General features: G+C 41.5%; 2 protein-coding genes across 6 annotated transcripts in view; one reads left to right on the top strand and one right to left on the bottom strand.

The window, feature by feature from the left end:
* The window catches only part of DNAH11 (dynein axonemal heavy chain 11), a 278,938-nt gene extending 263,850 nt beyond the window's left edge, over nucleotides 1-15,088 (top strand). For 2 of the 3 annotated variants that reach the window (XM_081287176.1, XM_081287175.1), the window contains 7 exons: nucleotides 1,999-2,118; nucleotides 8,388-8,630; nucleotides 11,442-11,624; nucleotides 11,702-11,817; nucleotides 13,509-13,621; nucleotides 14,060-14,200; nucleotides 14,833-15,088. In XM_081287176.1, coding sequence (XP_081143302.1) covers nucleotides 1,999-2,118; nucleotides 8,388-8,630; nucleotides 11,442-11,624; nucleotides 11,702-11,817; nucleotides 13,509-13,621; nucleotides 14,060-14,200; nucleotides 14,833-15,080 — 1,164 coding nt within the window. In that variant the 3' untranslated portion in view covers nucleotides 15,081-15,088. Of the gene's footprint in view, nucleotides 1-1,998; nucleotides 2,119-8,387; nucleotides 8,631-11,441; nucleotides 11,625-11,701; nucleotides 11,818-13,508; nucleotides 13,622-14,059; nucleotides 14,201-14,716 lie in introns of all 3 variants that reach the window. The other variant, XM_081287177.1, reaches the window with a different exon arrangement.
* A 17-nt stretch (nucleotides 15,089-15,105) lies between these two features.
* CDCA7L (cell division cycle associated 7 like) overlaps nucleotides 15,106-20,504 on the bottom strand; it is a 45,958-nt gene continuing 40,559 nt past the window's right edge. The window contains exons 5-10 of one of the 3 annotated variants that reach the window (XM_081287180.1): nucleotides 19,481-19,552; nucleotides 19,197-19,367; nucleotides 18,463-18,588; nucleotides 17,501-17,650; nucleotides 16,530-16,666; nucleotides 15,106-16,054 (exon numbers count right to left, since the gene is read on the bottom strand). In XM_081287180.1, the coding sequence (XP_081143306.1) occupies nucleotides 16,024-16,054; nucleotides 16,530-16,666; nucleotides 17,501-17,650; nucleotides 18,463-18,588; nucleotides 19,197-19,367; nucleotides 19,481-19,552 (687 nt within the window). In that variant the 3' untranslated portion in view covers nucleotides 15,106-16,023. The remainder of the gene's footprint in view (nucleotides 16,055-16,529; nucleotides 16,667-17,500; nucleotides 17,651-18,462; nucleotides 18,589-19,196; nucleotides 19,368-19,480; nucleotides 19,553-20,504) is intronic. The other 2 variants (XM_081287179.1, XM_081287181.1) reach the window with 2 other exon arrangements.

The following is a 20,504-nucleotide window of genomic DNA, read 5'->3' as shown; positions in this document are numbered from 1 at the left end:
ATGCTTTGGCTAATGGAATGATTTCCTTGTGGTGATCTGTTTTGTTTATAATGTTAAACACATAAAATTGATTATTAGAATCATTCTGAGCAGAAAGATAAGTGGCATCTTTGATACTTAAGTTCAAGTCCTGCATAACTGTCCCATGAAGATGAGCCCAGGAATACTGTCCTATCTGAGCTGAGCCCTATATACAATGGAAGGTGGAAATGCAGCAAGAAAGGAGCTGATATAGGTATTTATCTCCAGCTCTCACATCCCAGTCTGGCAACACTCCTTGGCCAATTAAATTGTCTTGTGTCCTGCTGCTTCTCCCAGTGGGGTCCAGGGTGAATGCAGCTTCAGGTTTTTAACATAGTCTCATGTGTGACTCAAACATCTGCACCCAAGTCATTTGCTATACATCACAAAGCAAGCTGTCAAGTTTTGGGAAATAAGTTAATATGTGCACATATGCCCCTTTCAAGAAGGTATGTGTTGGGACCGGGGTTGTGGCTCAGTGGCATGGCAGAGCCCTTACCTAGCACATTAGAGGCACTGAGTTTGATCCTCAGCACCACATAAAAACAAACAAAATACAAGTAATGTGTCCATCTGCAACTAAAAAAAAAAAAATTTACAAAAAGAAGGTATGTGTGAAAGACAAAAATCGAGAGAGAATCACTTATTGAAAAGAACAGACCCTCTAGCTAATTAAAATTTTCAAGAAAGATCCATATATGATGCTGCAATGCAGAACAGGCATTAATTAAATGTAACCAGAAGGGGAAATCAAATCAAGGGGTCTCTTTTACTCTACTTCAGCTACGGAAGGTCCATCCATGTAGAGGTACCTGGTGCATGGTGTAGAGAGCGTGCTGCAGCCTCGCCTCTTGTTTCTCATTCACATCAAGTCAGGGTAAAAGAAAGACATATTTGAGGTTCATTTATATTCAAATTCAAATAAACTCTAGCGAGTACACTGGAATAGTCGAAGCAAGTTCACTTGTACTGTTCTGTCACATTGTGCAACAAGCGAAGGCTATAATTACGTTTTTACTTGAACCATTGGGAGGCAATAGACTGCCCCAAGGGTATAAAGGTTCCTGTCTATGAAGGCTTCATCACAAACTGGCATGTTTTGCAAACCTGGAAGAAGCTAAAGGGGAGCAGAAAGAGGCTTCAAACCCTGCTAAGCCAAATGAAGAGGAGATACAGTGGATTCTTGAATAAAAATGGTACAGTCATTGGTTACAACCTTTATATCATTTGGTCAGTGAGGCCATAAACCGAGCCCTCAAGTCAACCCATGGGGCAAGATGGGTTTGTGGAGACTTCCAGAAGGTGATTCAAAATACGCCCCAAATTCAAATTGTCCAGCTATTTCTTTCTTTTCCTGAATCAGATCATACAAACTGATATAAATCAGGTCATAAAAACAGGTAACACTTCAAAGGCTCTCTGAACCAACATCTTAAGATTTGGGGATGAGATCTTGAACATATAAACTTTCCCTGCTGTAACATGTCTTAGGAATGATTCCATTTCTTTAAAATCTGCATTAAAAGTACAGTGTTAGTAAATTTTCACCAAATATATTAGAACACACAAAAAATAATTCTCCCAACAAATTCTACAGACTTAGATGCTGCTTGTACCTCTTTTAATGTTATTGTTTGGTTTGGGGTTTTTTGTTGTTGATTTTGGTACCAGTATTTGAACCTAGGGACGCTTTACCACTGAGCTACATCCCCAGATCTCTTTTTATATTTTAATTTTGAGATAGGTTCTCACTAAGTTTCTAAGGCTGGCCTCAGACTTGCAATCCTGGTGCCTCAGCCTCCCAAGTCTCTGGAATTACAAATGTGTGCCACTATACCCTGCCTTCTGCTCTTCTTTTAAATGACCCTGACGACAGGGGCTTCAGGATGTTGTTAGAGGGGCAGGTGTCCTCTGGTTGGCCCTGTGGAGGCAGGTGCTTTGGGATCAGAAGTGAACATTTGCATGCTTTTGCCCCAGGTCCCGTGGGAAGACCTCCGTTACCTCTTTGGTGAGATCATGTACGGGGGCCACATCACAGATGACTGGGATCGCAAACTCTGTCGGGTGTATTTAGAAGAATTCATGAATCCATCTCTGGTAAGTCCTGTTTAAATTAATTCCCCTGAGGAAAATGTTCTGGTAAGAATTTCTAAAACTTCATTTCATTCTACAGATGATTCTTGAGTGTTATTGAGGATTCTTGCCCTTTTGTGAGTGTGTTTTGGTCTACTTCCAGTGGAGTCTGATAATTTGTTAGGAATGTAGAATCTCAGGCCCCTTCCAGGATAGATAAAATTAGAATCCACATTTCTAGAAGACTCCACCAAGTCATTTCTGTGCTTGTGCAATGTGTCAAGGTAAAGCGCTCTCACACACCAACTTGGTGATCTCTCTCAACCCTGTGAGCTGTGCAAATCCAACAGTACTGCTCCGCCTCAGACCTAAACACGGAGGCATGTGACTGGCCCCAAGCCACTATGTGTAGACAAAAGCTTTGGCCAGAATATTAGTCTTTTAACTTCAATTGCAGGGCTCATTTCACTAGTTTTATTGTTTTGTTTAGATATTTTTTTGCTTGTCACAAGTATCATGGACCAATCTAAATTTTGATCAGTAACACTTACTAAATAGATGCTCAAGAAAAATGTGGTGGATAAGCCTGTGAGGTGATGGGTTTGTTAGCTTGATTTAATATTCCACAATGTAAACCTGTATCAAAACATCACATTATTATTCATAGTTACTGTCAACTAAAAATAAAACCTAGCCAGGCTATAAAACAAAGACATAGTATCAAATTTGTATGATCCGAGAATCTTATTTGGATCTTGTTTCAAATGATAACAAAAAAAAAATGACACAATGAGAAATTAATATATAGTGGAAATTCAGAATTCCTATTAACATTTTATATAAGAAAGTAATATAGTTATGTTTAAAAAGAACAATGTGTTGATTTGAGAACCTGGTTTTCTTATTCTGTGAGGAAGGGGTAGATTATCACTGTGCTGGAAGACCAGGCCTCTTTTCTCATGCTAACTCTGTGTCTGTGGCCAGGGCTGTGTTTTTTATAAAAATACTAGGTTCTTGTTACTAAGGAAGCTAAGAGTGGTAGCCCTGCTTTCCTCATGTTCCTCTCTCATGTTCAGGTTCCTGGTTATTTTCCTGAAAGCCGTTTATCAGCTTCCCATTACTATGACAAAAAAACATGAGTCAGTCAACTTAAAAGGAGAAAAGGTTTATTTTGGCTTATGGTTTCAGAGGTTTTAGTCCATGGTTGCTTGGCCTGGGGCAGCACAGTCCATCATGGGGGGAGCCCATACATGGTGGGGGCTTGTTCACTTCACTACAGGGAGGAAGCAGAGGAAGGAATCAGGCCTGATACTCCCTTTGAGGGTAGGCCCACAGCTATGTGAAGAACTCCAATTAGGCCCCACCTCTTAAAGGTCCCACCACCTCCCAGTGGCACCACAGGCTGGTGACCAAACCATTAACATGTGGCCGTTGGAGGCTACTTCCCAACTACAATAGCACCCTACCGCATCTCATTTCTCCTCCCAGTTGGGCAAGACACTTACTAGTTAGAGCCAGAGTATTTGTTTGTTTGTTTTTAAGTAGCTTGAACAAACTTATAAATTTCTTGGAAATCTCCCTCTCAGAGAAGTGCTGTACAGAGCCGATCACCCTCCTCCAGCTCTTTTTGAGAAGTACTATGACCGTATACTTGAGAACCTGGTGTATTCTCGTCTACCTGTAAAACTGGCACATTATTTTTCACTACTTTGAATGTCAAACAACTTAGGGACTAGGCAGAAAAAAGAATTCCCTGCTATGTGACCATCCTTTAGGTGTTTCTTTTCATTGCCAGTCTGGTCTTCCTGGCTTTTAATGATCAGGATTTCACGTGTCCAATATATTTCCAACTTACCACTGCTGAAGTTGCTTCTCTGGAGAGGTCAAGGAGCACGTTACCATGGAGATGGGAAAGCTAAACAGTGCCTGAGAGCGACCTTTACAGAGGCTGATTTCTCCAAATGATGCAGAGGTCAAGGGGCAGAGCGGGAGGCTCATGCAGACATTCCTTCCCCTGGCTCTGGCCTGTGGCTGCGGGAATTACTGTTGCCAAATGAGACAGTCCATTAACCTTCACAAGTCTGAACTCCAATTCAAATAATTGTAAAATAAATATAGGTGCTGCAACCTGAGGGGCATCACTGGTGTGTATGTAAGCCCTTTAGAGATGTAGGTACCTGACCTGCCACACAGATCTGGTGAGATGTTCAGGATCCAAGTGATTCATTTGCAAGCTTGTGTCCCCACTGGACAGCGCTACCTTCTCATTCACTCAGGGAAATGAGCGCACTTACTGACTCCATGTCAGAGGCTGCAGATCTATTATTTTGTTCTCATGCAAATGTTTCCTGCTCATGCTGTCTATATGATTAGCAATATGATCTAACGCTTTGCATCCGCAGGATGTCTTATTGCCACTTTTCACATTGGTTGATGTATTTGCAATATAGTATCATTGGTTATACTGGAACATGATCAGAAAGCAACAGACTAATGGGTTGGGTTTAAAGTTCTTTTATGAGTGATATTTTGCTATTCGGAGGAATTACAATTTCTGGGTAGATAAAGGAATTTTGCCTTCAGAGAGAGTATCCCACTGACTGAATCTTTGCTCAAACTTAAGGATAAAAACATGTTCTCATATAACACATATATTTGGCAGAAGTACGTTAAGTAATGCAGTAAATTATTTTGGGAAAATAATGTCTTTGGTCACCTGGAAGTTATGTTCTGCAAATTACTTTGATAATATATACTAAGGATTAAGATCTTGGGCTTCATGTAAAATCTTGTATTGGCTGTGTGATCTCAGACAAATTAGTGAACTTCATCATCTATAAAACAAGAAATGACCAACTCATACAGTTGTTCTCCGGTTTAAACATTCATAATGTTAGAACCATATTCTTACTGAATGGAAAATATTTTTATTAAGTGTAAACGTTTGTAACACATATTTTATATTTCACCACCTTATCTGTGGTAACAATGGAAGTCATTTATTAAACACTTGCTGGGCCACGGGTATCACACATCTCTCACTACTTTATCATTTCATTTAACCAAAAAGGAACTCGGGCTCAGGGAGATTTAACAGCTCATAAGCAGCAGAACCAGGATGTGAACGTGCTGTGGGAAAGACCTGTATCTCTGCACCACCCTGCACTGGCTGGAGTGCTGCCCAGTTTGTGGTGGTTGCAGCATAGGCCACAAAACACTGAGCCGCGTGTCCTCTTCAGTATGTTCATGGCTGTACAACCATTATAACAATCTTCAGCATACCCCAGAAAACCCCTGCACCCATTAACGGTCCTCATTTGCCCCTTTGCTCCCCTCATACTGGCTACTTCCCAGACCTTGGCAACCACGATCTACTTATTATGCTTACCTGTTCCGGGGATTTTATTTAAATGCAGTCTTTCAATATGTGGCCTTTTGTGTTTGGATCATACACATGGTAGCATGCCTCAGAACTTCACTCCTTTTTATGGCCCAAAAGTCCTCCATTGTATAGGTACATCACATGTGTCTGCCCACCAGTGGACACTGGGCTGCCTCAGGCTTGAGGCTATTATGAACAATGTTGCAGTGCAACTGCAGGTATAAGTTTTGTGCAGATTTATTTTTTTAATTCTTTTGAGAGTGTACTAGGAGTGGAATTGCTGGGTCCAGTGGTAACTGTTTAACATTTGGAGAAACCACCAAATTGTTTTCCAAAGTTATTGCACCCCTTTATATTCCCATCAGCAAATTAAAAGTTCTGTTTCCTCTCCACCCTCACCAACACTGCTAATGTCCCCATTTTTTATTCTACCATCCTGATGGTGGTGAAGTGGTGTCATTGTCATAGTTTTGCTCTGCACGGAGGGAGGTTATTTGAGAAAGTGTTTTAATGCCTTAAAGAATTACCCATTCTAAAGACACATTGCTCCAAACAACCTTGGTCCAAAAGTGGCCACTGTAGAGAGAACTCTGCAGGTAGGGCCCCATCAGCAAGCAGCAGGTTATCATAAAAGCCTGAGAGGAAAGAAGGCCTGGAGTCAGAATCAGAATTCAGAGCTCCATGAGTATATTGGTCTCTTTAGTTCTCTTACAATAAAAGGGGATGCAAGTTTATGAACCAAACCTTGCTTTTCAAACTTAACTTGTTGGGCACCAAAGTAGGAATTTACAGGGCATTTTAGATTTTGTTTTTCCTTCCAGAAAAGCAAGATGTACTTAAAATAACCGTAAAAGACGTCTGTAAAATAACCATCTGCCCCTAGGGCACAGGGAAGACAAAAACAAACATTTGTACAAGACTGCTCTGGGCCTAGATGTTTGCATACCTTATTAAGTGTTCACAGCCACAACTATTAAGTTGCTATTATGAGCCCCATTTTACTGGTAAAAAAAAAATATCTGAAATAAAGAGACTCATTTCTTAAAGTCATCTAGCCATCAAGGATGGGAATTGAATCAGGTGTGCCTGGCTGTGAGCCCTGAGTCCTTTCCCTTGGGCTTGGTGTTTCCTTTGCTTCACTTACGCACTTACACATAAAGACCCCTTTCCCGTCTGTAGACTTACTGTCTGGCATTTCCAGAAGGCACGGACTGTTTGCTTCCCACCAGCATTACAGAGTGTGCACTTAAACATTCAGCCCCCATGGCATCTTCACATTGCCAAGTGGTTCAGGTTTTAGTTAAGTTTATGGCTTGAAATTGTTTTGAAGGACAGATTAACTTCAGCTTTTAAAAATTTCTTCCAGCTACCTGGTAAGCACTAACAGAGAAGACCAAGTCTTTGTAGAGAATAAAGTTCAATTTGGATGTGTTTATCCTAATTTGGGATTTTGTTAATATTTTTATTCATGTTTTTATTTTGGGCAATGTTTTTATCATAGGCTAATAATGGTGAGTTCAACTTTCCTATGTCATTTTTTATTTTATCTAAACTTTATTTTTGTACATAAATATGAAATGATAAAAATGTGAGCAATTGAATATAGCCAAGTCCAAGGATACTGGTGGTGGGAGAGTCTCACTGGCTCCTTCCTGTATTTCTGTATAATATAAAGGATGAGATAACTTAAAAATCCTTTAGCACATACACACACAAAAAAAACTGACTCAGATATTTAAAATGCCCTTGAAATTTATGGAACACTTGAGTATTTTGCTAAGGTCACAGCTGCTCTAGGCAATCCAAGATTGCAGGCAAGGAACAAGCCACCATTAGTCACCAACATGTCTGTGAGAAATCGCGCTTCCCTTGCCCCCATGGGATTCAGTTCCTCAAGAACAAGGTCACATGACATTTTACACTTTCAAGGTTTACTGTAGTATACTGGGTGATCATATTATTGAATAAATTAGTAATTACTGAGCACTGTCTCCAGGTGACAAGGAGACATGGCACAATATGCACAATAGAGAAATCTCACTTTTAGAAAATAACTTAGAAAATCTAGGCAAAGCTATAGTAGATGAGAACTGACATACAGAGTTGGGATATCTGAGATTATAAACACTTGATTATATTTGTGGCTGGACACAACTTGGGCCCATAAAGTCTGGTTACATTTTGGAGATCTGTATTCTCCATGTTTAGAGGATCTGGTATTGCTACCATTCATATTGCCTTTATTCAAAATGTCCCTGTCTGTGCAGTCTACCCCCTCATCCAGCCTTAGTGAAATTGATGGGCACCTTTATGGTCTTCATTCACTAGGCAATCGTGCTCTGAGCACCAGCAAGTGCTGGCCACTGACCCAGAGCCTCAAGGTCTTGAGACAAACACAGGCTTTGCTCTGAGTAGCCCAAGATCCAAGGGAGGTGATGTGAATTTGACTTAGTATATACCCTCTAGGTACTGGGAATGTCAGGGAGATAAAGTGGCATGTAATGGAGTGGCCAGGGCACAGGGATGGCACAGCACTTGCTCATTGCTTCTGTGCACACGGCAAACTGATTCTCCCCAGGGAACAGGATTCCTGTGTGCACCTCAGAATCTTCCCCTGGTGCCATAAATAGAACAGAATGTTTGGTTTTGAAACATTTTAATATTTATTTTTTAGTTTTTGGCAGACACAACATCTTTCTTTGTATGTGGTGCTGAGGATTGAACCCGGGCCGCGCACATGCCAGGCGAGCGCACTACCGCTTGAGCCACATCCCCAGCCCGAAACATTTTAGAACCTGCTACTCATCAAGCATTACCCTGGAACCTTCTGGCCTGAGTTTCAGTCTTTTAGGAAGTGAAGACTGATGCCTATTTAGTTTTGGAGTAACCAACTTTTCTTTTATGATTAAAGATTGAAGATGAACTTATGTTGGCACCAGGATTTGCTGCCCCACCCTACCTAGATTACTCGGGGTACCACCAGTACATAGAGGAGGCACTGCCTCCAGAAAGCCCGACCCTATACGGCCTCCACCCAAATGCTGAAATAGAATTCCTGACAGTGACATCCAACGCTCTCTTCCGAACTCTGCTGGAGATGCAGCCCAGGAACTTGATCAGCAGTGAGGAACTGGGGCAATCCATGGAAGAAAAGGTACTGGGCCTTTTTAAAAAATTGAGTTATAACTTACTTACACCAAAGATAATCTTAAATGTACAACTCAAAATAATTTTTTGCCTCCTCATGAACATATTCATGTTATCCGCAGGTAGATCAAAATACAGAACATTTTCAACAGTACAGAAGGACAGTTGGGCCCTTACCAGTCAGTGCACCTCCCCAGGCCCCTTAGGGTTTGCTTGTTTCTGAATTTCAAGTGCATGGGATTGTACAATACATATTCACTTGTCAAGCTCCTCTGCCGCTGCACTATGCCCGTGAGATACGTCTGTTGTTCATGTGCCAGCAGTTCATGTGATTAGTTTTCTATGATGTGACCAGTTCTTCCTCTGTGGTTGATGTCCCTGGCTTTTCACTTTTATGAATACTACAGCCACGAGCCTCTTCCTACAGTCTCTTATTCAACAAATTAACTTCTAAAGGCATCTGTTCCTAATACCCATTTTTCTATACCCAGAAGTGGGACTGCAAGATCACAGAGCAGTGTTAAAGCTAGTTTTTAATAGTACTTCCAGTTCTCTCACTTGGTTCCACCAGTTACATTCCCACCAGCAGCGAGGGTGCATGGTTTCCAGTTGCTATCTCGTGTTGGTTTTCCTTTTGCATTTCTCATATGTGGAATACTACTGAGCATCTTCTCGTGCAAAGTGCTTATGGCTTCCCTATTATTTGTCAGTCTTTTTCTCATGGACTTGCGAGAACTCTTTATTGTGGATGTGTATTCTTGATCAGGTATGTATGAGTTACAGGTAACTCCTCCAATCTGTGGCCTGCCTTTCACTCATTTTAATGTGTTTTTGACTCTGTCATAATCTTTTTCACTGGGAGACTAACTTTTTTTTTTTTGAAGATTTTTATTCAAGAATGATAGGAATGAAAAATGACTTTTTAATCTTTATTATCATTGTAGTACTGGAGATCGAACTCAGGAACATTCTACCACTGAGCTATACCCCCAGCCACTCCCCTCTTTAATTTTTTTTTAGTTGTATATAGACTCAATGCCTTTATTTGTTTTTATGTGGTGCTAGCAAGTGCAAGGCAAGTGCTCTACCACTGAGCTACAACTCCAGCACTACTCCCCTCCTTTAAGATAGTCTCAAGTTGCCGAGGCTCACCTCAAACTTACAATCCTCCTACCTTGAGTCACTGGAATTACACATTTGCATCACTGTGCCTAGTTTTCTAAACTTTCACATTAAAATCTAGTTTTTAATTAATTTAAAACCTGAATAGCTGATTTCCCCCAAAATTAATATTTTTTTTAAAAAAATTATTAATCAGAATTAAATTGACCAGAATTCAGGTTGTTCAAATAATATTCACTAAACATGATATAATTGTAGTAGGACCTCACAAACTGTTTATTTCTTGAACTTTTTCAGTTATTTTTTGAAACAAGGTTGTTCACTGAAACACTTGTAATTTAGAAACTTTTAGAATTTAGTATGTTTGTATGTTTCATCCTATGTACTAGCATCTTTTCTATAAGAATATTCCATTTAAAAAAAAAGATGATGAACAAGGAAAAACTCATCCATTTGGGAAATAGCTATGGCTTAGTGAAAGCAGAGGTGGATGATGGACATCCATGTCTGGTTTTTCTGCTTCCATCTTTCCCACAAGGATGCTGTCATTACACCAGGATGCAGAGCATTTGCCTCAGCCCCCAGAAAGGCAAGTGCATCCTGACAAAGGCTGTGTTAGGTGCTTACTGTAGGTACTTTAGGTATGCTGTCTAAGTGGCAACAGCTCTGGGCATTGTTTCAGAGATAAGCCATGGCAGCTGGAAAGGACCAATGAAGGAAAACAGAATCTGGTTGTTTCCAGAAGTCACTCTAACCCCTATACTGTGGTTCATATTGTCAACTGCTGCAAAAATGAGTTCAAGATTTCAGGCCCTGGCATTTTCCCTGCCAGAATGCTCCAGCAACTTCCAAGTATGATGCCAGAACCACCAGCAGTAGCCTGAGAAATCAAGGAAAGAGGGAAAAGTTGCCTGAGGCTAATCATTTGCTTTTTTGGGTATTTACTGGTTTCTCCAGGTCAATGAAGCTGCATAGATAGAATATACATATGGGTAGGGTACTATGGCCTTTATACATCTGGGATGTATAAATCTTCCATTTCTTCAAGGCCACTTTGTCTTATCATATCTTTACATACAAAGGGCATGTAGTTAATGATGAGTCTTAAACCCCTAACTGCTAACAGAAAATAAACTGCATATAAACATCAGTCTCCTCTAGAACTACATTTAGAATCTAATGGAGAAGAGATGGCTAGCAATGATGGTCTGCAATGAGGTAGTGGGCAGTGCCTCTCTGCCCACCTCCCAGAAGTAGGAGGCATCTCTAAAATGCCTTTGCAGGCATCTTTGGAATTACAGGATATATTCTAGAACTTCAAAATGTATGGTATACAAAGACCAAATGTCCTCTCCGATAAGTGATCCATAATGGGGGAGGGGGGAGGCAGGGGGAAGAATGGAGGAACTTTGGTCAAAGGGGAGGGAGGGTGAGGGGGCATGAGGGCAGGAAAGATGGTGGAATGAGATGGACATCATTACCCTAGGTACATGTGTGACTGCACCTGTGGAGCGACTCTACATCCGTGTACAGAGAAATGAAAAGTCGTGCTCCATTTGTGTACAATGAATCAAAATGCATTCTGCTATCATGAATAACGAATTAGAGCAAAAAGAAAAAGAAAAATGTATAGTATAGGTGATCACCATAAATAAAGATGAAATAGGAGATAAATCTTTTGTGTAAATGATTTAAGGTTAAGAATGTCTTGGACGACATTTTGGAGAAACTCCCAGAAGAGTTCAACATGGCAGAGATAATGCAGAAAAACTCAAATAGAAGTCCCTACGTTCTTGTTTGCTTCCAAGAATGTGAGAGGATGAATATTCTCATTCGAGAAATCCGAGCGTCACTTCAACAATTAGACCTTGGTTTGAAGGTAAGTTGAAAGTGGGGCTAAGCAGCCTTCCCCACATGGAAGCTATTTACTATGTGGCCTTTTTTTCTCCATACAAGGGGGAGCTGGCGTTGTCTCCTGATGTGGAAGCCCAGCAGCTTGCATTGAGTTACGATATAGTCCCAGACACTTGGAGCAAACTGTCTTACCCATCTACTTACGGCCTAGCACAGTGGTAAGCTACCCATCCCCCCCGGCAATGGCCATTATCTGCATCCATGGTGCCCGGCTGGTGTACTGTTGGCAGCGTAAGAACCCAGAAGACTCTGCTTTGTGACTGAACTCGGTCCCTCAGTGAGACAACTCTACCAGAGCAGAGAAGTGAGCAGAACCTCTCAGTGGATTTTTAACTCTGCGAAACACCCGAAATAAGGATTTATATGGTTACATCTTGTGATTAACAACTGTGGACTTTTCCCCACCGTTCTTTTGTTAAATTTTTTATATTTTTCACAGCTTTTCCCCCAACCTTTACTGACTTGTTGGTTTAACAGTTTAACCACGTACCAGTCCCTTATTTCAGTAGAGACATTAAAACATACACTTGATTCTTCCAAGTCAGCATTTTCCCCTTAGACCTGTCAAACGTTCCTCCAAACATCAGGCTCCTTCTGGTCTTATTTTAGACAACAGTATTTTCATTTTGTTTGTATTCAATAATTTTTTTTCCTTTAACAGTAGATCAGCTCTTTGCTCAGCAATGCTTTTCTCATCTTGTCAGGGCTTCCTTTTCTTTTACTATGGCATAAACCATGTGAAGGTTTGAGTGTCACATTCTTTGTGTGTCTGAACCAGCTTCGGCGACTTGATTGGAATTCTAAGGCACAATGACTATTTTTCCCTCCAGAACTTCAATTTTCTGTTTCCTAGTATAGATTGGAGGTGATCAGCCTGTTCCTATATATTCTTGTCATTCACACGTTTCTCATTACCCTTGGTGTTCTTCAAGTGTACTGCTGAATTTGGGATGCTTTTAAATCTGCATCCAACTTGCTGCTGTGTGCTTACAAATATGAGAGTCCATTTATAGTTTCCATTGTGAAAATTTCTCTATGCATATTTCCCTGTTGCCTTTTGCTCTCATTATCTATATTCATCCAAACTCCCAGTCTGTGTCTGCTGTTTTGGTGGATTTAATTGTTTCCAGGTGATCCTCATTATCTCTTTAACCATCTCCACACTGTTTTCTTCCCTTGACTGAATTATTTAAATTCCATTATTTTTTGAAGACTCATCTTTGTTATTTCCTGTTAGGAACCTTCCTGATGTTGCATTTACTGTGGTTGTTTATAACTGTCTGTCTTCATACCTGAATGACACTATGGCTGGTTATATAAATTTCACATTTTCAGGACTTGGGAGGCACCCTTGTTGTACCAGCTGTAGAGATGTCTGAGGCCGGCATTGTTTTTTCCTTTTATAAATGGCTTCATGTTTTCCTCTGGCTTCCCAGTGGATTTGCTGCCAACTCCAGTCTTAGACCCACTATGGCAGCCTTCTTCCATCCTTGACAAGGTGTTCTTTGCTAGGTTCTGAGTCCCCACATATGTTGGACTGACAAGTGCCAACATGAGGTATGGATGACCTATATAAATAGTCACCATATAGCACCGGGAGGATCTAAGTAGATTAATAAACACAGAGGGATGTTCCATATTCCCCTCTAGTGGTATTAACTCTAAGAGGTGCAGGTGTAAAATCTCAATAGGAAACACCCCCAAAATCATCAGGTAATCATTTTACTAGCTGTCAATGGTGTACTTTACCACCACCACTCCTCCCCAACCCTTTCTGCCAGAATTTTACTGGAAGACATCTGTTTTTACTAAAAAGCAAGTTCATTTCTTCTTACCTTCCACTAACCAGGTTTAATGACTTTCTTCTGCGCTGCCGAGAGCTTGACATGTGGACCCAAGACCTAGCCCTTCCAGCCGTCGTGTGGCTCTCCGGCTTCTTTAATCCTCAGTCCTTCTTAACTGGTAAGAGCAGAAGTCCTGCCTTGCTTGATCTATGATGCATCCTCCCTGTTTGCTAATCTTCAAGCAGCAGTCATTAGAAGGAGTAGGAGTGACTAGGAAGAAAATAAAGGGGCCCTGGGGGCAGGTACAGTGAGCTCAAGTCAAGGGCCATGGGTCTGTCACAACTTCTCCACTCCGCCATTCTAGTTTGTAAAAGCAACCACAGACGGACATTACAGAAGCAAATGGCTGCTCCAATAAAACGTGATTTACAAATAGGCTGTCCTGTATGCCTTTGTTTGCCAGGCAGGCCCTGCTCTATGGCAGCCATGTGCAAATAAATGCCCAGAAGCTAAAAACCACCCTGTGGCGCTAAAGACTGCCTTGGCTTACTGGTAGCTTCTGGGAACCTATTCATACTTTTAGCCTAATCAATTCCTGTTCCTTCTCCTCCCAAAGCAATTATGCAGACTATGGCTCGAAAAAATGAGTGGCCACTGGACAAAATGTGCTTAACTGTTGATATCACCAAAAAAACAAAGGAAGATTACAGCCATCCCCCAAGGGAAGGTGCATACCTCCACGGGCTCCTCATGGAAGGTGAGGCACTTCTAGTGTGAGTGAAAACTCTCCAGGTTCAAGTTGGGGATTGTCTCAGGATCCACTCACTTAACTTCATACAAGTGGCTATCATTTACCTCGTGTCCTCCCGTGTGAACCAAATTGAGACATGGGTGTTAATGCCCCCAGGATACTCAAGAGCTACAATGAAGTTACATTATTCTGCTTTGAGTATAATCAATTCAAAATCTTCTACTGTCTTAAAATTGTTGGCAAAACTATCAAGACTTCTCCCAACCTTTAAGATGCCATTGTGTACCTCTGAGGAGGACTAGGATGTGGTTTTCCAGATTTAATTGGCCCTATGTTTGTGGGACATCTAGTCCCTGTCAAGGTATTCCTTCTGCATTTTAAAGCAAATGCCACAGTTCAAATATTTAAAGGCTGAGAAGATGATGTAACTCTTAAGGGAGGACAAACTGATTATGATTTTATTGTTCAGCTATTGGGAACATTACCTATGCCGGTTAAGTTAACTTCTGTTTCAAATCTCAGCTGCTGGGTTATGATGTTACTGATGAGCAGAAACATGACAAAACCAGAACATTTATTGCATCCAACAATCACTATCAACATGCCATACTGTTGCAACAGCTGTGTTTTTGCCACAGGTGCCCGATGGGACCCCCAGTCAGGAACCATTGTTGAAGCTCGCCTCAAGGAGTTGAAGTCCATGATGCCTGTCATCTTTGCCAAAGCCATACCCGTGGACAGACAAGAAACCAAACACACTTACGCGTGCCCTGTGTACAAAACCAAAACCAGAGGTCCCACCTACGTCTGGACTTTCAGATTAAAGAGCAAAGAGAAGACAGCTAAATGGGTGTTGGCAGGTGTGGCTCTGTTGCTAGAAGCGTAAGACGGTCCTTGCACTGGGACTTAACGTTCCTCGGCTGGAAAACAGAACTTTTCATTTTGTCTCTGTTCTTATTATGCATGTATACTTTTTTTTTCTACTGAAAGGCATAAAATACACTCCAACTTATGTAACTTTTAGTAACTTACACATGCATTCATTTTTAAAATACTATCCTTAAAAAAGAAGCAAATGTACAAAAAATAACAGACACCTGTTCAGTCTCTATGTTCACTGATTTTAGCTTTCCTCAGTACCTCCTGAAGCCCCCTTCCTCAACTTGCACAAAACAGTTTGTCACATTTTCACCAAGGTTCCATCAAACAGATGTGCAGCTGAAGGAAGGGGGATTCAGTTATTATTAAACATGAAAATCTTTTAAAAATTAGCCCTTAAGTTCTTTGAAAAGCAGCAGGCACTGTGAGACCTCTAGTGTCTGTAACCTGACAGTCCACAAAACCCTAGATTCACTCGCGTTCCATGATTAATTGCACTTTGTAATTTTGGGGAACAATCTTCAGTACAAATTTCCAGCAATCTAGAGGAGGATAAATTATTACTGTTTGAGCTATGGTCACTCAAGGTAAGGCAAACTACAAGAAAAACAAGTCCTGTAAAAATAGCCTAGAGTGACCACGAAGTTAAAGGCTGCTTCTATGTGTCTTTTCTGTAACTTACCTAAATTTTTAACTCTGCCCCATTTGAATTGTGCTTTTGAATCATCAGCAGATACCACACAGGGCTTGTGTGTGTATATATATACACACACACATACAGATTCCTCTGCTATGTTCCTGAGAAATCTTAAGCAAATAAACATTTAAAAAAAAATAGTATTCATCAACTCTATAAGAAATTTTGTATAAAAACAACTGTAAGAAATCTTAGGCACAAATGGTATGCACTTCTTGTTGGGGGTACCCCATGCTGACTTCGAAGGTTCCTCTCAATTGTCTTCCACCAGCTGCTTTTGTAAGCTGAGAAAAAGATGATAAGTAGCTGTTAAAGGTGAACAGAAAGCAGCATTCTAGGGAGATTTTTAAAACCCTATAGAGCATAAACCCTAATCTCCTGCCACTTCCAGAATAACTGTGTGTCCTGATCGCCCCCAGTGACTCCCATATTCCAACTTGTAGGTAACAATTCTGTGTCCCCTTCCCAGGTCCTGTGGGACCTCTGTGCTCACTAGATTACTGTCCTTACAGCTCCCTCTCAGCCTGTCCTTCTGTTTTTCACAAGGGAAAATTCTGGCTAGAGGCAATGAAGAGTTGAAGATTCTAACAAAGGAAGCACAAATAATAAGCCTGAGCTTCTCCCACACAGAGGCAGGCTGGACAGCACTCAAGGTGGTTTCTATAAATCAGCCGGGAAACGGCAACAGCTCCTTGCCTAGAGGCTCTGCATTGCTGGGCCCCAGGATCACAACAGCCATTTCTGAACTAGTAGACTTACCTCTCCAGATATTCCTTAACATTATCATAACCATAAAACTTGGCCAGATGAATGAGGATCCCCGTGGCACAGCGGCCATCACGCTTTCGACAATAACTGCAATTGCAGATCCCACGGCAGGGAGGACACATCCAATCCTAAAAGAGATGATGGCAGCAATTTCCCATGGGATACAGGAGCTCATTGAGTCTGAGCTGAGTCTCTATCTTTAGCAGGGTGTCACTGTGGCCCAGAAAGGCTGACCACCCCACATCAGAGAAACAATGAGATATGTAGCTGGTCTTGTCTAAAACCGACATATGATTGGTGGGCACCCCTGCTCTTCAAGAAGCAAGTGCAGGACCCTCATACCAATTGGCCCTGACTGTAAGAGCATGGGGTTTACAAAAATCAAGCTATGAATTCCAATTCTCCCAATAGGTGTACTTATTTTGAAATCACTTAACTTGAATAGTCTAATAAACTGGGCACACTCTATATACACCTTTCAAGTCACAAGCTGAAGGTTAAGAACACAGACCAAGACTACTTAGGTCCAAGCATTACCTTATTTCACAAAGGGAACAAAGCATAGGCAGGTTTACCCACTTCAGAAGAGAAAACAATAACAACGGAAAGAAAAATAACAGTGCTAGGTACACAGGAAACATTGTACTATAACACACACACATCCTGGCCTGCAAAAAAAAAAAATCAAAGATCTCTGTTGGAGGAGAGGCACAGGGTTAACTTGTATGAAAACAACTCTAAGAAAATTCTGCTCAGACACTAAAAAACCTGATAAAAACTCTTCTTCTCCATTGGCCTGCTCATTCTCTTTCCAGAAGAAAATGCTATTTTTCATCCCCCTCAGTCTTAAAATGTAGGAGGAAAGTAGAAAGGGCTCTACAAAAAACAGAGCTCTTCCAGGTCCCCCACCTTGGGCTCATTTCCCTTCCCCAAAGCGACTTAAAAGCAAACACACTTCCTACCGGGTCCAGCAATGCCGATCTCACGTCCTCCCCATAGCGATTCCGCAGGCACGGACCACAGAACTGTCCCCGCACCCCACCACAGCTCTGGTTCCGACACACTGTCTTGGTGTCAATGGTCTTCTGCCGACACTGATGGCACGTGTTACCCTGGGGAGCGGGGGAGGGTGAGAATGAGCACAGGGAGCAAGAGCTAGGGCCATGAGAAGAGATGCCAGTACTGCCCCTCTCCCACAGTCCCTAGGACAAACCCTGGAGGCTTCCACCAGATAGTGGGCACTTTGGTTCTCGGGTCACAGAAACACAACAGAGCAGATGAGACTGAGCAGGGACCCCCCAGAAAGAATGAAACAGTGGACAGGAGCAGAGGCAACAGGTACAGTGGTGACAGGCCCCAAGCAGCAACAATTTGGCTGAAGCCCTGAATACCTACAGGGTAAAATCTCCTAATTTTAAAATGTTGGTAATTCAATAAAAAACATTTAAATACTACCTTAAATTACTTATCAAAAAAAAAAAAAGATAAATAACAAAGCCCCTTTAAATCACCATATAAAAAAAAATTTCAATTTCCTCCGAAAATTTTCTATGACTATATTATCCCCCATAACACTATCTTTTTCAATATTTAAGATACACTACTATGTAAGTAATAAAAATGTTAACAATTACACGTAAATATGATTTTATGCTTTTCTAAACTATTATCGCTGCCTCCCCCCAGATTATATGCATGCCTCAGTAACCCACCTCTCCTGATGAGGGTCACTGCACTAAGTCGTCTTTCTTTTCCCAATGATGGCTGACCAAGACGCTACAATTTAGAGCCAGGTTCTGAGCCACAAGGAGATGGCACAAGGGTATGAGTCCCGATACAGTTTAAAAACAACATAGGAGTTCAAATACCAATGCCCTGGACTCTCAATCACAGTCATACAAATTATTCATAAAATATAATTTACCAAAACTTTATCATAGATTTTATCTCGCACAGTTATGGCAACATTGTCCAAGTCCTGTTCAGTAATATCCTCCACTGGTCGAAAAGAAGAAATACGGCGACGTCGTCTATGCCCCTGGGATTTCCCCTGCAAAAGGACAGAAACTGGAATAAGATATGTTAAGCCATTTCAAACAGATTAAGAATCTTAAATTAACATTGATCATGTCCCTTCTCTATTTCCTGGGAACCCTGTCGTCCATGTAGTTATTCACTGGGCTCAATTTTCTTCTGAAAATTTTGTGGAGACCGGGAAATGAAACTCATTGAACAGTTAAACCCACAAAGTAGAAGGCTCTAAAGTTCCACCCTCCAGACCAAAGTCACTCACAAGGAACCATCCCTGGACTTTCCCACACATAAAAGCACAAGGCTAGCTGGAGCTGTTCACAGGCTTTTACTGCTTCTGCTAGATATCAAGTTCAACCCACTTCATGAGCAGTAACCAGTGAGCTGCTTCTCAGCTCAGTTTGGATAAAGGACTGTCAATGCAACCTATAGTTTAAAGCAGGGGCCTTCTCCAACTGTGGTCTCAGGGGCATAAGCATCACCAGGGAACTTGGAAATTAAAGATCCTAGCTGCTGCAGACCTCCTGAGCCAGAAACTACCTGTAAACAGGCCTGGTTTAACAAGATGCATCACGTTTGAGGACCAATGGCTTACACGATAATTCAGTTATTACAGTCAGAAAATACCCCACTAGTTGTCTTCCTTCTTCTGATTGTATAAAACTCTTCAGCAAATTTGGTGGCAGAGATGGTAAAGTTTTCTAGAGCAAACTTCTCTGGGGGCCGCGCACTTCGGGTTGGGTTTGTGCGCCGGATGATCTGTCCCTCTGAGAAGGCCCGACGCACTGTTTTCTTCTTCTGAAACCAAAACCACAGACATGCATTTGAGTGCTCTCTTGAATAAAAGCCACTGGGCAACCAATTACTAAACATCAGCAATGGTGAGAATAATTTTAAGGAGTTTCACTTACCGAAGCTGAGGCTGGCGTTCGTACTGGGAATAAACCTGGCATTGAGTTCAATTCTGCCAATAACTGAGCAAGCTGAAGAACAGAAGAAAGCATCTTACATGAATCATTACTGCCAGAATGTTATGGTTTAGAATATGGAGTGTCCCCCAACAGCTCAGCAATCCTTGAACTGACGAGACTATGGGGACTCTTGGAGATGGACTAAATGTATTGTGAGATGATCATGAGCTTTTGGGGAGCAAGGGCAAAATGTTATGGTTTGGACGTGAGGTGTCCCCCAAAAAACATGTGAGAAGGTTTAGAGGAAAAATGACTGGGTCATGAAAGCCTTAACTCCAATTAGTCCATTAGTCACCTGATGGGATTAACTGAGTGGTAACTGAAGGCAGGTGGGGCATTGGAGGCAGGGCTCTGGGGTATATATTTGTATCTGGCAAGTGGAGTCTGTCTGTGTGTGTGTGTGTGTGTGTGTGTGTGTCTGTCTGTCTCTCTCAAGGAATACAGCCCACTGTCTATGCTTTGAGACCTCTGAAACTGGGAGTACCTAAATAAATTTTCCTCCTCTACACTTAGGCTGGTCAGGTATTTTAGTTAGAATAGCAAAAAAGCTGACTAAAACACAGGTCTGTGTCATCCTACACCTCTAGCAAGCCTTTGATTTTGCTACTAAATAGCTTATACAAGCCTCAAGAGTCACATCACATCACCTCACGAGTCGAGATTTTATCTCCAGAGATGAGAAGCTGACAATACCATTCATCCGCATGAACACAAGGATGGGACACAATGACAACGGTCCTGGAACGTCCAGAGCCTCAGGCACAAGGTTCCTGGCCAGTAATTAGCTGTGCAAAACTGGGACAAATCATTTTGCACGCCTGAATCTCTCTCAGTTCCAACATGACCAAAACTCAACTGGCTCAACTAGGTGATTCTAAGAGAGCCCCCCAAATCTGATACTTTTAGGTAAATTTCTTGGCAACAGAAACAATTTTTGAAGACTTCTCCAAATAAACATCGACTA

The sequence above is a fragment of the Spermophilus citellus genome (genome assembly GCF_964194105.1).
Source record: "Spermophilus citellus genome assembly, chromosome: 3".
NCBI classification, from domain to species: domain Eukaryota; kingdom Metazoa; phylum Chordata; class Mammalia; order Rodentia; family Sciuridae; genus Spermophilus; species Spermophilus citellus.
The sequence above is the reverse complement of the archived record's forward strand: the minus strand, read 5'-3'. Positions and strand labels throughout refer to the sequence as shown.